This window comes from Pleurodeles waltl, chromosome 5, assembly GCF_031143425.1.
Source record: "Pleurodeles waltl isolate 20211129_DDA chromosome 5, aPleWal1.hap1.20221129, whole genome shotgun sequence".
Lineage (NCBI taxonomy): Eukaryota > Metazoa > Chordata > Amphibia > Caudata > Salamandridae > Pleurodeles > Pleurodeles waltl.
The window spans coordinates 380,090,343-380,105,047 of record NC_090444.1 but is presented as its reverse complement, the minus strand read 5'-3'; the positions used below and the strand labels follow the sequence as shown (position 1 = coordinate 380,105,047).

Here is a 14,705-nt window from a genome sequence, read left to right as displayed (position 1 = left end):
ACCAAGTCCAAAAGTCACAAGCAGCTCGGAGATGGGCAGATGCCCAAGAAATGCCAGCGGTTGGTGCAAAGAAGCTCTTACTAGGCTGAAGAACTGTGAATACTGCAGGAACGACAAGGGCTAGAGACTTCCCCTTTGGAGGATGGATCCCCCACGCCTTGGAGAGTCGTGCAGAAGTGTTTTCCCGCCGGATGGACGCCAACAAGCCTTGCTACACGCAAATCGTGCGTTTGGCGTTTTTGGACGCTGCTGGGGCCCAGGAGGGACCAGGAGGTCGCAAATTGGACCTGCAGAGAGAGGGGACGTCGAGCAAGACAAGGAGCCCTCACTGAAGCAGGTAGCACCCGGAGAAGTGCCGGAAACAGGCACTACGAGGATGCGTGAAACGGTGCTCGCCGAAGTTGCACAAAGGAGTCCCACGTCGCCGGAGACCAACTTAGAAAGTCGTGCAATGCAGGTTAGAGTGCCGTGGACCCAGGCTTGGCTGTGCACAAAGGATTTCCGCCGGAAGTGCACAGGGGCCGGAGAAGCTTGCAAAGTCGCGGTTCCCAGCAATACAGCCCAGCGAGGTGAGGCAAGGACTTACCTCCACCAAACTTGGGCTGAAGAGTCACTGGACTGTGGGGGTCACTTGGACGGTGTCGCTGGATTCGAGGGACCTCGCTCGTCGTGCTGAGAGGAGACCCAAGGGACCGGAGATGCAGCTTTTTGGTGCCTGCGGTTGCAGGGGGAAGATTCCGTCGACCCACGGGAGATTTCTTCGGAGCTTCTGGTGCAGAGAGGAGGCAGACTACCCCCACAGCATGCACAAGCAGGAAAACAGTCGAGAAGGCGGCAGGATCAGCGTTACAGAGTTGCAGTAGTCGTCTTTGCTACTATGTTGCAGGTTTGCAGGCTTCCAGCGCGGTCAGCGGTCGATTCCTTATCAGAAGGTGAAGAGGGAGATGCAGAGGAACTCGGCTGAGCTCATGCATTCGTTATCTAAAGTTTCCCCAGAGACAGAGACCCTAAATAGCCAGAAAAGAGGGTTTGGCTACCTAGGAGAGAGGAAAGGCTACTAACACCTGAAGGAGCCTATCACAAGGAGTCTCTGACGTCACCTGGTGGCACTGGCCACTCAGAGCAGTCCAGTGTGCCAGCAGCACCTCTGTTTCCAAGATGGCAGAGGTCTGGAGCACACTGGAGGAGCTCTGGACACCTCCCAGGGGAGGTGCAGGTCAGGGGAGTGGTCACTCCCCTTTCCTTTGTCCAGTTTCGCGCCAGAGCAGGGGCTAAGGGGTCCCTGAACCGGTGTAGACTGGCTTATGCAGAATTGGGCACCTCTGTGCCCAACAAAGCATTTCCAGAGGCTGGGGGAGGCTACTCCTCCCCTGCCTTCACACCATTTTCCAAAGGGAGAGGGTGTCACACCCTCTCTCAGAGGAAGTTCTTTGTTCTGCCATCCTGGGCCAGGCCTGGCTGGACCCCAGGAGGGCAGCTGCCTGTCTGAGGGGTTGGCAGCAGCAGCAGCTGCAGTGAAACCCCAGGAAGGGCAGTCTGGCAGTACCAGGGTCTGTGCTACAGACCACTGGGATCATGGAATTGTACCAAAAATGCCAGGATGGCATAGAGGGGGCAATTCCATGATCATAGACATGTTACATGGCCATATTCGGAGTTACCATGGTGAAGCTACATATAGGTAGTGACCTATATGTAGTGCACGCGTGTAATGGTGTCCCCGCACTCACAAAGTTCAGTGAATTGGCTCTGAACAATGTGGGGGCACCTTGGCTAGTGCCAGGGTGCCCTCACACTAAGTAACTTTGCACCTAACCTTTACCAGGTAAAGGTTAGACATATAGGTGACTTATAAGTTACTTAAGTGCAGTGTAAAATGGCTGTGAAATAACGTGGACGTTATTTCACTCAGGCTGCAGTGGCAGGCCTGTGTAAGAATTGTCAGAGCTCCCTATGGGTGGCAAAAGAAATGCTGCAGCCCATAGGGATCTCCTGGAACCCCAATACCCTGGGTACCTCAGTACCATATACTAGGGAATTATAAGGGTGTTCCAGTAAGCCAATGTAAATTGGTAAAAATGGTCACTAGCCTGTCAGTGACAATTTGAAAGTAATGAGAGAGCATAACCACTGAGGTTCTGGTTAGCAGAGCCTCAGTGAGACAGTTAGGCACCACACAGGGAACATATACATGCACACCTATGAGCACTGGGGCCCTGTGTGACAGGGTCCCAGTGACACATACATATAGGCCACAAACCTATGAGCACTGGGGTCCTGACCAGCAGGATCCCAGTGACACATAACAAACATACTGAAAACATAGTGTTTTCACTATGAGCACTGAGGCCTGGCTATCAGGATCCCAGTGAGACAGTGAAAACAGTGACAAACATCCTGACATACACTCACAAACAGGCCAAAAGTGGGGGTAACAAGGCTAGAAAGAGGCTACCTTCTCACACAACCCCCCCCCAAACGAAGGACAATAAGGCTAACCTTGGCCAGTTGAGACTTTATTGTCTAAGTGGTGATAAGTAGAGAGTAGCTCTGCAATAGACTGGTTACTCCCTTTATCATCCACTATATGGTTACTTCCCTGTGGGGATGTAAACCACCCTGTTTGAAGTTTTTTAGCTAACCAACAATGTGAAGATGTATTTTCAGAGTTTCTATCAGTAAGTTTTAGTTTAGAGCAGTGGGAATTATCCACTGAACCTATTTGTAATGATGGAAATGCCAGACAGGGATGCTGTCTCAGTAAAGCCATAGCTGGACAAAAACTTTGTCCATTTGGCTGGAAGAGAGAACAGGGATGCTGTTTCTCTTGAGTTGGAGCAGGGCAGGGATGCTGTCCTATGAGCTCCACACTAGGGCAGGGATGCTGTCCTAAGTGTTGTGAGGCAGTACAGGGTTTCTGCACTAAAGTTTCTCTGGGAGGGTTGGAGGGATGCTCCATGTTAACTAAAATGGTGCTCTTTTTGTCACCAATGTTAGTTATCCCACAGAGAGGTACTTCTACCTCAGGGAGTCCAGCTATGCCAACTGATGATTCCCTTGGAACAGGTGCCACCCCAGGAGAGGTTTCTCCCACCACAGGAATAGTATCCTGAATGGTAGGGTGGTTAGGGGATACTGTGATACCCTTTTTACCTGTTGATGGAGAGGGATCCTGAGTTTTCAGGCCTTCTCTCCTTTGCTTTTTCATTTCACTTGAAATGAGAGGGAACAATTCCTCAGGGATGCCCAGCATGGCTGCATGGGCATAAAACTCTACATCAGCCCAACCTGAGGCCTCTAGGTCATTACCTAAGAGACAGTCTACAGGTAAGCTAGGTGATACCACCACCTGCTTAGGGCCAGTAACTCCACCCCAACTAAACTGAATTATAGCTAAGGGAAGAAACTTAGTGGAGTTATGGACATCAATAATCTTATACTGTTGTCCAATGATGTGTTGTTCAGGAGGCACTAGGTTTTCAGTCACCAAAGTGAAACTGGCACCTGTGTCCCTGTAGGCCAAGGCCTCAACACCATTTATTGAAACTGTCTGCCTGTACTTATCCATTGTAAGGGGACAAGCAGCCAGTGTGGCAAGGCCAGTGCCACTAGGTGTGACAGAAACTGTCTTGGGACTGATTACATCAGTTTCCACTATGGACCCATAAGTGAACCCAACTACACCCTTTGCTTGACTGTTGCCAGCAGTCCCACCACTAGTACCACTACTGCTAGGGGCACTAGAGCTTGATGTATTAGTGGTGGTAGGCTCAGGGGGTTTACCTGGACAGGACTTATCCCCTGGCCTATGGCCTCTATTTTTACACACAAAGCACCAAGGCTTTTTAATGTGTGCAGGTTGGGAAGAAGAGGAAGAATTTGTTTTATCCCCACCCTCTGAAGAGTGTTTAAGATTTGAAGTGGGATCTTTGGTTTTACCCTTATCCCCATGCTTATCTTGAGATTTTTCACCATCTTTCTTCTTATTGCCATCTTTGTCACCCCCTGTATGAACTTTTCTGTTCACCCTTGTTCTGACCCATTTGTCTGCCTTCTTTCCCAATTCTTGGGGAGAGGTCAGATCAGAGTCTACCAGGTACTGGTGCAACAAATCAGACACACAATTATTAAGTATATGCTCTCTCAGGATTGTGTTATACAGGCTTTCATAATCAGTAACTTTACTGCCAAGTAACCACCCCTCCAAGGCCTTCACTGAATGGTCAATGAAATCAACCCAGTCTTGTGAAGACTCCTTTTTGGTCTCTCTGAACTTTATCCTGTACTGTTCAGTGGTTAAGCCATAACCATCCAGGAGTGCATTCTTAAGAACTGTAAAATTATTGGCATCACTTTCTTTCACAGTAAGGAGTCTATCCCTACCCTTTCCACTAAATGATAGCCATAGGATAGCAGCCCACTGCCTTTGAGGGACATCCTGTACAACACAGGCCCTCTCAAGTGCAGCAAACCACTTGTTAATGTCATCCCCCTCCTTATAAGGGGGAACTATCTTGTGCAGATTCCTGGAATCATGCTCTTTTGCAGGATGACTATGGGGAATACTGCTGCTGCCACCATGGGTATCTAAACCCAACTTCTGTCTTTCCCTCTCTATTTCTAAAGACTGTCTATCCAAATCCAGCTGTTGCTTCTTGAGCTTCAGTCTGGTTTGTTCCACTCTCAATCTATTGAGCTCCCTTTCTAACAATCTGTCATCAGGGTGGGTGGGAGGGACATTTCTAGATACAGAGGTATGATGGGAATGAACAGAAGGAGACCTGTCCCTTACAGAGGGCACCCTAACAGCTTGGCTACCAGCATAATGTGAGATCACATCATCAGTATGGTGTGATTCAACCTCTGTACCAACTATGCTAGACTGTCTAGTAATGGGCAGGCTGAGAAGTTTCTTTCCTGAACCTTTTCCTGGGGGAGTCCCTGGATCAGATTGAGAACCATTAGCTACTGTTTCTACAGATTGGGCACTTATGGCCTTATCCTGTACTCTAAGCATATTAATTAACAGTTCTAAGGAAGGATTCTTCCCTACACTCAAACCTCTCTCTATGCAGAGACTCCTTGCTCCTTTCCAGCTAAGGTGATCATATGCAAGTTTGGACAGTTCAACATTTTGGCCTGTGCCAGACATTTTTAGAGAGAGTTAAAGTGATAGACAAAGAGAAAAAAGTTTTCAGAACTTTTTGTAAAGACAGAAAAAAACTTTTTAAACTTTTAAGAACTTTTTGAAAGTTTAGTAGTACTTTTCAGCACTTAGAAAAGAGTGAAAAGAGGAAATGCAAAACTTTTTGGCTATGTGTATATACACTGACCTTGTTTTGTATATTTTTCTCTTATGAAAAGTACAATGACAAGAGTGGTAAGTAGTCTCAAGCACTTATCCCACCACTGCACAACCAATGTAGGAGGCTGGACTGGCTTGTAGTGAGTACCAAGGGGTACTTGCACCTTGCACCAGGCCCAGTTATCCCTTATTAGTGTATAGGGTGTCTAGCAGCTTAGGCTGATAGATAATGGTAGCTTAGCAAAGCAGCTCAGGCTGAACTAGGAGACGTGTGAAGCTACTACAGTACCACCTAGTGTCATATGCACAATATCATAAGAAAACACAATACACAGTTATACTAAAAATAAAGGTACTTTATTTTTATGACAATATGCCAAAGTATCTTAGAGTGTACCCTCAGTGAGAGGATAGGAAATATACACAAGATATATATACACAATAGCAAAAATATGCAGTATAGTCTTAGAAAACAGTGCAAACAATGTATAATTACAATAGGATGCAATGGGGAAACATAGGGATAGGGGCAACACAAACCATATACTCCAAAAGTGGAATGTGAACCACGAATGGACCCCAAACCTATGTGACCTTGTAGAGGGTCGCTGGGACTATTAGAAAATAGTGAGAGTTAGAAAAATAACCCTCCCCAAGACCCTGAAAAGTGAGTGCAAAGTGCACCAAAGTTCCCCTAAGGACAAAATAGTCGTGTTAGAGGGAGAATGCAAGGAAAACACAAATCAGCAATGCAACAACGATGGATTCCTGTCTGAAGGTACCTGTGGAACAAGGGGACCAAGTCCAAAAGTCACAAGCAGCTCGGAGATGGGCAGATGCCCAAGAAATGCCAGCGGTTGGTGCAAAGAAGCTCTTACTAGGCTGAAGAACTGTGAATACTGCAGGAACGACAAGGGCTAGAGACTTCCCCTTTGGAGGATGGATCCCCCACGCCTTGGAGAGTCGTGCAGAAGTGTTTTCCCGCCGGATGGACGCCAACAAGCCTTGCTACACGCAAATCGTGCGTTTGGCGTTTTTGGACGCTGCTGGGGCCCAGGAGGGACCAGGAGGTCGCAAATTGGACCTGCAGAGAGAGGGGACGTCGAGCAAGACAAGGAGCCCTCACTGAAGCAGGTAGCACCCGGAGAAGTGCCGGAAACAGGCACTACGAGGATGCGTGAAACGGTGCTCGCCGAAGTTGCACAAAGGAGTCCCACGTCGCCGGAGACCAACTTAGAAAGTCGTGCAATGCAGGTTAGAGTGCCGTGGACCCAGGCTTGGCTGTGCACAAAGGATTTCCGCCGGAAGTGCACAGGGGCCGGAGAAGCTTGCAAAGTCGCGGTTCCCAGCAATACAGCCCAGCGAGGTGAGGCAAGGACTTACCTCCACCAAACTTGGGCTGAAGAGTCACTGGACTGTGGGGGTCACTTGGACGGTGTTGCTGGATTCGAGGGACCTCGCTCGTCGTGCTGAGAGGAGACCCAAGGGACCGGAGATGCAGCTTTTTGGTGCCTGCGGTTGCAGGGGGAAGATTCCGTCGACCCACGGGAGATTTCTTCGGAGCTTCTGGTGCAGAGAGGAGGCAGACTACCCCCACAGCATGCACAAGCAGGAAAACAGTCGAGAAGGCGGCAGGATCAGCGTTACAGAGTTGCAGTAGTCGTCTTTGCTACTATGTTGCAGGTTTGCAGGCTTCCAGCGCGGTCAGCGGTCGATTCCTTATCAGAAGGTGAAGAGGGAGATGCAGAGGAACTCGGCTGAGCTCATGCATTCGTTATCTAAAGTTTCCCCAGAGACAGAGACCCTAAATAGCCAGAAAAGAGGGTTTGGCTACCTAGGAGAGAGGAAAGGCTACTAACACCTGAAGGAGCCTATCACAAGGAGTCTCTGACGTCACCTGGTGGCACTGGCCACTCAGAGCAGTCCAGTGTGCCAGCAGCACCTCTGTTTCCAAGATGGCAGAGGTCTGGAGCACACTGGAGGAGCTCTGGACACCTCCCAGGGGAGGTGCAGGTCAGGGGAGTGGTCACTCCCCTTTCCTTTGTCCAGTTTCGCGCCAGAGCAGGGGCTAAGGGGTCCCTGAACCGGTGTAGACTGGCTTATGCAGAATTGGGCACCTCTGTGCCCAACAAAGCATTTCCAGAGGCTGGGGGAGGCTACTCCTCCCCTGCCTTCACACCATTTTCCAAAGGGAGAGGGTGTCACACCCTCTCTCAGAGGAAGTTCTTTGTTCTGCCATCCTGGGCCAGGCCTGGCTGGACCCCAGGAGTGCAGCTGCCTGTCTGAGGGGTTGGCAGCAGCAGCAGCTGCAGTGAAACCCCAGGAAGGGCAGTCTGGCAGTACCAGGGTCTGTGCTACAGACCACTGGGATCATGGAATTGTACCAAAAATGCCAGGATGGCATAGAGGGGGCAATTCCATGATCATAGACATGTTACATGGCCATATTCGGAGTTACCATGGTGAAGCTACATATAGGTAGTGACCTATATGTAGTGCACGCGTGTAATGGTGTCCCCGCACTCACAAAGTTCAGTGAATTGGCTCTGAACAATGTGGGGGCACCTTGGCTAGTGCCAGGGTGCCCTCACACTAAGTAACTTTGCACCTAACCTTTACCAGGTAAAGGTTAGACATATAGGTGACTTATAAGTTACTTAAGTGCAGTGTAAAATGGCTGTGAAATAACGTGGACGTTATTTCACTCAGGCTGCAGTGGCAGGCCTGTGTAAGAATTGTCAGAGCTCCCTATGGGTGGCAAAAGAAATGCTGCAGCCCATAGGGATCTCCTGGAACCCCAATACCCTGGGTACCTCAGTACCATATACTAGGGAATTATAAGGGTGTTCCAGTAAGCCAATGTAAATTGGTAAAAATGGTCACTAGCCTGTCAGTGACAATTTGAAAGTAATGAGAGAGCATAACCACTGAGGTTCTGGTTAGCAGAGCCTCAGTGAGACAGTTAGGCACCACACAGGGAACATATACATGCACACCTATGAGCACTGGGGCCCTGTGTGACAGGGTCCCAGTGACACATACATATAGGCCACAAACCTATGAGCACTGGGGTCCTGACCAGCAGGATCCCAGTGACACATAACAAACATACTGAAAACATAGTGTTTTCACTATGAGCACTGAGGCCTGGCTATCAGGATCCCAGTGAGACAGTGAAAACAGTGACAAACATCCTGACATACACTCACAAACAGGCCAAAAGTGGGGGTAACAAGGCTAGAAAGAGGCTACCTTCTCACAGCCAGTGATGGAGCTGGCCCAAGGCATCTGTCCTGTTTGTTCATGGCCCACATTGTAATTTTTCTTCCATAGATTTCACATTGGTACTTATGGTTGTGATGTGTTCTCTCTTGTTCATGTGACTGCTTCAGTTGGTCCTAGCTCTATCATAATATTTGGGTGTAATTTGTCTCTTTTACCTCTTATTGACACCTCGAATGTCAGGCAGTGTACCTTTGAAGCATCCAACTAAGATATACATTGTGGGGCAGATTTACTAATGTGTCAAGCAATACAGACCAGCAACCAAAGATGCTGCACTGTGATGCATGAAAGAGAGAGAGCAGAACAGTAACATATATACTAAGATATGGTGCTGTTTTCATCACTACCTGAGCTGGGGGACAATAGGCTACCATGCAATAACACAAAAGCATATGTGCGATGCCAATCAAGGGTTTTTCACTGGGAGGTCACACTTCCAGTACATAATACTATGCAAGGCATAGTGTAAAGCTTTTCCCCCATTGTATGTGTGCCGTACTGTACAGCACTCATGCAATGTTGGAAAAGTTAGGATAAACTAAGACATTTCACCCTTTTCAAGCCTCTCACGAATAGGTGTTATTTTTGGCTCAAAGCTCTGGCTACCATTTTACTACATTAGATTTTATGTCAAAATGCATTAATGGAGTACTTAGGAGCTACTTCTCCTCCGACCAGTGCTTGTATGCTGTTTTGACTACTGTGGCAACGTCAGGTGTGATCATGTAAGGAAATTCCCAGTGGTGCATGAGAACAATATTCCATATAATTTCCCTTACATACCTGACTGATTTTAAAGCATGGGTATCTGGGTGTCTGTGCAGCTCAGTCTTTTCACGTAACCCACCTTTAAAGTGACTATAAAGGTCTGATTTTAATGTGAGAGGTAATATCAGTGACTTTCAGCTCCAGGTACAAAGGGAATGTAGGGTTGCCTAGAAAAAGTTTTGAAAGTCTTTTGAGAAATCCTCTTTCAAGTGCTCAAGTGTTCAAGTGCTACTCTGGGCATGTGACCTCCTAAAGTAGGCTTAGGTGACACGTAATGGAGCAGTGACAGCTACTTCCCTCAGAGATCGACTCAAATCATTTGACTCAGACAAACTAATAAGATCATCCAATCAGACAATAAGCACCAATAGCAATAAACAACGGCAAATTGTAATTAGGAGTAAGTAATTTACACCTCCCATAACCTATGTGACCGTTAATCATCACACCAACTTTGTAAAGTTTAAACATTTATTGCCCTTATATTAACAAGGGTAAGGTCACATAAATAATATGCAAAACTAAATGATAGCAATACAAAAACAACACAGGCTGTCCAAAATGTATTATGAATCTTAATTTAGCAAGAGCAATCGCCATTAAACACTCCAAAAGAACTATACAGAATAACAATAGAATTATTTGAGAAATAGTAACAGATTCCATTAGTTGTGCAGTTGAATCAATCATGATCAATTAATAAACATTCAGTTCAACTATTCGGTCAGACATACTAGCTTTCAAATTCTAATTTGAAATGCATGTTTGGGGCTCGGCTTTATCGCATGCAAAAAAACAAAATTAAGAAAAAGCGTAAGTTAGAAAACATCTAAACTATGGTGCTAACAAAACAAATGCGGTTGGATTTCTAAGGGGAAGCCTGTAAATACAATAAATGCACATTGTTCATACCTCTCCTAAAAGAGACAGCAGTTAGCAGAGTCTTCATCAGCAGAGCACAAAAACAGCAGGCCTTCAGTGATCAGCATCAGGAACACGGAAGGGACATCAGTTCAGTAAAGTTGGGCTTGAAGTATGTGATCTGTTAAAATCATAAGTCTTACACTGTCTAACTTGAAATCGAACTTTGCGTAATTAAAGTCTCAAAAATTACTAGCAAGACTCCAATTGGACAGGACTATGTGGTGTGTTCGTGAGCAACCAATTGATTTTCATCTTTTCTTCAGTTTGTAACTTTCAATATGGTTTCCTCGAGATAGGCTCATGTTGACGCTCTCATCCAGACAACAGTTTCCACAGAATATTAACATTGTAGAAAACAGCACAGAATATGAAACTTTAGCTAACCTTATTTCCTACCAGAAAGGCGTTTGTTAAAAATTTCAATAATTATCACAAGGAAGTACAGAATGAACAGAGTAGAACAAGGCAGTACATTTCCACGTTGAGCTTTCAATGGAATAACTAATAAACAACAGTTACAAAAGAATTTTTATAACGTCAGCATAACGACTCAAAACGTAGTGTGAAAAAATACTAAAGCGTAAGCTTTTTGAATAATGCTAATACATAAAGAAAGAAAATACTTTTAATACTGAAACCATATAATTTCATTATTAGTATTTCATAACTCCTAATTATTATCATATATTTCAAATAATATTTTAGTACATTATATGATCAGTCAATAATAATCTCAAGTTATTAGTCTTATTTATCAAACATTAATTATTTTTTGTCAGTACAAGTGGTTATGATTCACCAAATAATTTTTTTAAATTATTTATTATTTCACATAGAATTCAATATGGTGGACACCATGTCAACCACTTTTCTAACATGCATGTTTTACATTTATAACACACTTTTCTCTAATTAAGCTCTTTTAGTACATGTTAATTATGAGATTTTCTCACACATATTTGTATTAGTAATGTTTGACCTCTAACACTACTACTAACTTTTCAGACATAGGTGGAGATCTCTGCCACTGGGATGGAAAGATTCCTATGGGACAGAACATGGAGAGTTAATAAAAATGTATTAACTGAAATAAATAAAATATTTTCATGTAAAACATAAATGTGAAATAATTTAAAATACATATTTTCAAACAAGTACAAGTACAATAACATGTCACAGTACATCAACTCTCCAAATAAATGTTTACTAAATAAACAAATTATTGGAATATATGCTTTTATTTATAGATATTAATTTTAATAGATAACAGAAATATCCCACCTTAAATAGCATATTTATTGTTAATAAAGATTTGGTAAAAGCAATTTTAAATACATAATGTAACTATTCAATTTCCAAAAAATAAAATATTGAATTATTAAGTCTACATATACTTTTAACCATAAACACTAAGGGGGTCAGGGCTAAAATGACAGAAGCACCGCCAACAGGCTGGCGGTGCTTCCTGGCCTATTACGACCACCGCCGGGGCCGGCGGTTTCCCGCCGTTTTAGCCCCGGCGGTGATAATCCACCAGGGCAGCGCTGCAAGCAGCGCTGCCCTGGGGATTATGACACCCCTACCGCCAGCCTGTTTCTGCCGGTTTGCACCGCCAGGAAGAGGCTGGCGGTAAGGGGTGTCCTGGGGCCCCTGGCCACTGGCATGGGCAGTGCAGGGGCCCCCTAACAGGGCCCCAGACAGCTTTTCACTGTCTGCATAGCAGACCGTGAAAAGCGTGACGGGTGCAACTGCACCCGTCGCACGGCCGCAACACCGCCGGCTCCTATGTTGCGGCCTCATTCCCGCTGGGCGCAAACTTGGTTTGCGCCCCCGCCGGCCCAGCGGGAATGTCGTAATGGGGGCTGCGGGAGTGCGGCCGCATTGGAGGCCGTACGCCGGTTACCGCCCGCCAATGTCGTAATGACCCCCTATATGTAAATATATACTTATTTTAATAGTCAAACTAGTTTGATTGGTTTTACCTTATTTCCTTTTGGGTGTTATTTGAATTTTCTGCCTCTATTATGTTCAACTGCAGTGGGTTACAGTACCTGTGAGGTGGCAATGTTTGGTACTTGGCTTACTCTGAGGCTATGTTAGGGTACATTCAGACCTTGTGTGTGACCTTTAGGGCTATAGTAACTTTAGAAGTGTAGTTTGTGAATAGCAAGGTCTTATTCTTTTGAAGGTGTGTGTTTGTATTAGCAGGTCCCTCTCTAAACCCTTCAATACATTTCCATAAACCACTTTCATTTAGTAGTAAATGTTTCTTATTTTTCTACCACTTCCCTGTCTCTCCCACATGTACACCTACATTTACACCTACATTTTATAGTTATGTGTGTGGAGATCTCTGCCTCACTAGAGACGATCTCTGCATAGAAACGATAGGAGTGGCAGAGGCAAAAGGAGGTAGATGTGGTAAATGAGAGGTAATATGGAAACTAGTTTAGGTTTGGTCCATTATTTTGAGATATGACTAGGTAAATCTGGAATTGTAAGTGGATATACATTTAATTAGTGCTTCTTTTAAAGGTGGCATATTAAACAGTATGCATATAGAGAATTTGTATGTTTTATTGTGTTTGAGTCAAGTAATCTGATCAATAAAATGTAGTTGAACAAAAAATTGATTTTGTTGACGCACCAAAAGAACTTCCTAGGTTGCATGGCAGATAATAACTGCCTTTCTTTTGTGCATGTACAATACTAAGACATGTTTTATAATAGCATCTTCATTAAACATTTTGTTATGTTTCATTTTTCAGTCTCTTGAGAGTACTCGTCGAATGCTGCAACTTGTTGAAGAGGTAAGGCTTTCAGAAATGGGTATTCATGTCATCTTTTTTGCTGAGTAGAATGGTAGATACTCCACAGGGACCCTGATAGGCCTGCTAGAATGATTGGTGGACATCTTGGACTAAATTATGATTTTCCTGCTATTTTGTGAGCTACCACCACAACCATTATTACCAATACTAGTGGCTGCTGTATGTACAGGGTACAGTATTTCATCCCCATTCTGAGTTATGAGCATCTGCGAGGAAATATTGTACAATGCCCTGTGTTCTCACCTGTACTAAGCTGTGAAAAATAGAATATTGACCTGTTTCCCTTCAAATAAGGGATTCACTGGTCTTTATTTAGACAGGGAAAAGATTGATATTCTTGCACTACTTGTAATCCTAAAGTGTCTAGCTGTAATGGAGATTACTGAAACTCCCGAGTTGAAGGTCTATGGTTGTAGAGTTTCATGTTTTCAGCTTACCATAAAAAGGTGACAGAATTTAGGACTTCTGTTTCGTCACTAATGTTCAGGAGCTTGACTTAAACCTTATAAGTGATTCGCCATGATCACAATGCCAGAATTCAATGTTATTCAAATTACCCGAGTCATTACTTGGTGTCCTACTTATTCTACTATAGCCTTAGAACCCACCGTAGCAGGCTCTAATGGTCATTAAAGGCCTGCGCCCGCCTTTAACAAGGGAGAGGGCCTTTAATGGACTGTAGAGCTCGCTACTGCGGATTCTAAGGCTATTAGAACATTCTGCCACTAGAGGGCAGAATGTTCTATTAAACAAAACAAATTTTGCTGTTGCTGTGAACAAAAAGACCATTGGAATGTTGACAATCCTGCCATTTACCAGTAAAAACTGAGCACTCCATTGTCTGCAATGGAGTTCCGAACATTTCAATGTTCTAATAATTGTTGCTTTGATCTCATGCTGCATTATGCCCTAACAATGGAAATCTTCCTCACTGTGACAGGAGGTTTGAATTCTATTAAAGACACAGATGTGACAAATGTCCCTCCTTTCCTCTCCCTCAAAAGTAATTCAGAATCTCTTTCATATAGTTTGAATGGAGATTCAAACCCTTTGGCTTTTTGAGGGTTATCCAACCTATGTTTTTACTCAGTCAACACTGTTATCAGGGACGGACTGGGAACCTAAAACAGCCCTGGCAAATTTTGTCTGACTAGTCCCCATGTAGTGCACAGTGAGCGAGCACAGAGAGTGAGCGTAACCACTGCATTGGGGCTTTCTTTTTTAGGGGGGGGGTTTCTCCCCCTAGAAAATGTGAAAAATATTACAAAAAAGTGCTTTCTCTAACACATTTCATTATATATTCAACTGTATTTGTTTTTAAAGCACAGTAGATGATGACTTTACAGTGCAGTGAGCCAGGATACAGCTATCTTCATTGGGGCTTTTCTATGATTCCCTTAGTAACACCCTCCAACAGTGTCTTTCATTTCTCCATAGCCCCTCTCTCACGCCTATTTGATATGTTTTAAAGGGCTTCTTATACCAGTGTAGGGTGTTGGAATGCACACACATACAGAGACAATGAATCATATGTGTATAAATCAGTGTATAGAAAATGTTACATAAGACAAAGGGGACTTCAAGGTGTAGGA

General features: G+C 44.6%; 1 protein-coding gene across 5 annotated transcripts in view; it reads left to right on the top strand.

Moving 5' to 3' along the window:
• The window catches only part of LOC138295682 (synaptosomal-associated protein 25-like), a 593,575-nt gene that overhangs the window by 379,959 nt on the left and 198,911 nt on the right, over positions 1–14,705 (top strand). For all 5 annotated transcript variants that reach the window (XM_069234122.1, XM_069234124.1, XM_069234121.1 and 2 more), the window contains one exon: positions 13,051–13,092. In XM_069234122.1, the coding sequence (XP_069090223.1) occupies positions 13,051–13,092 (42 nt within the window). The remainder of the gene's footprint in view (positions 1–13,050; positions 13,093–14,705) is intronic.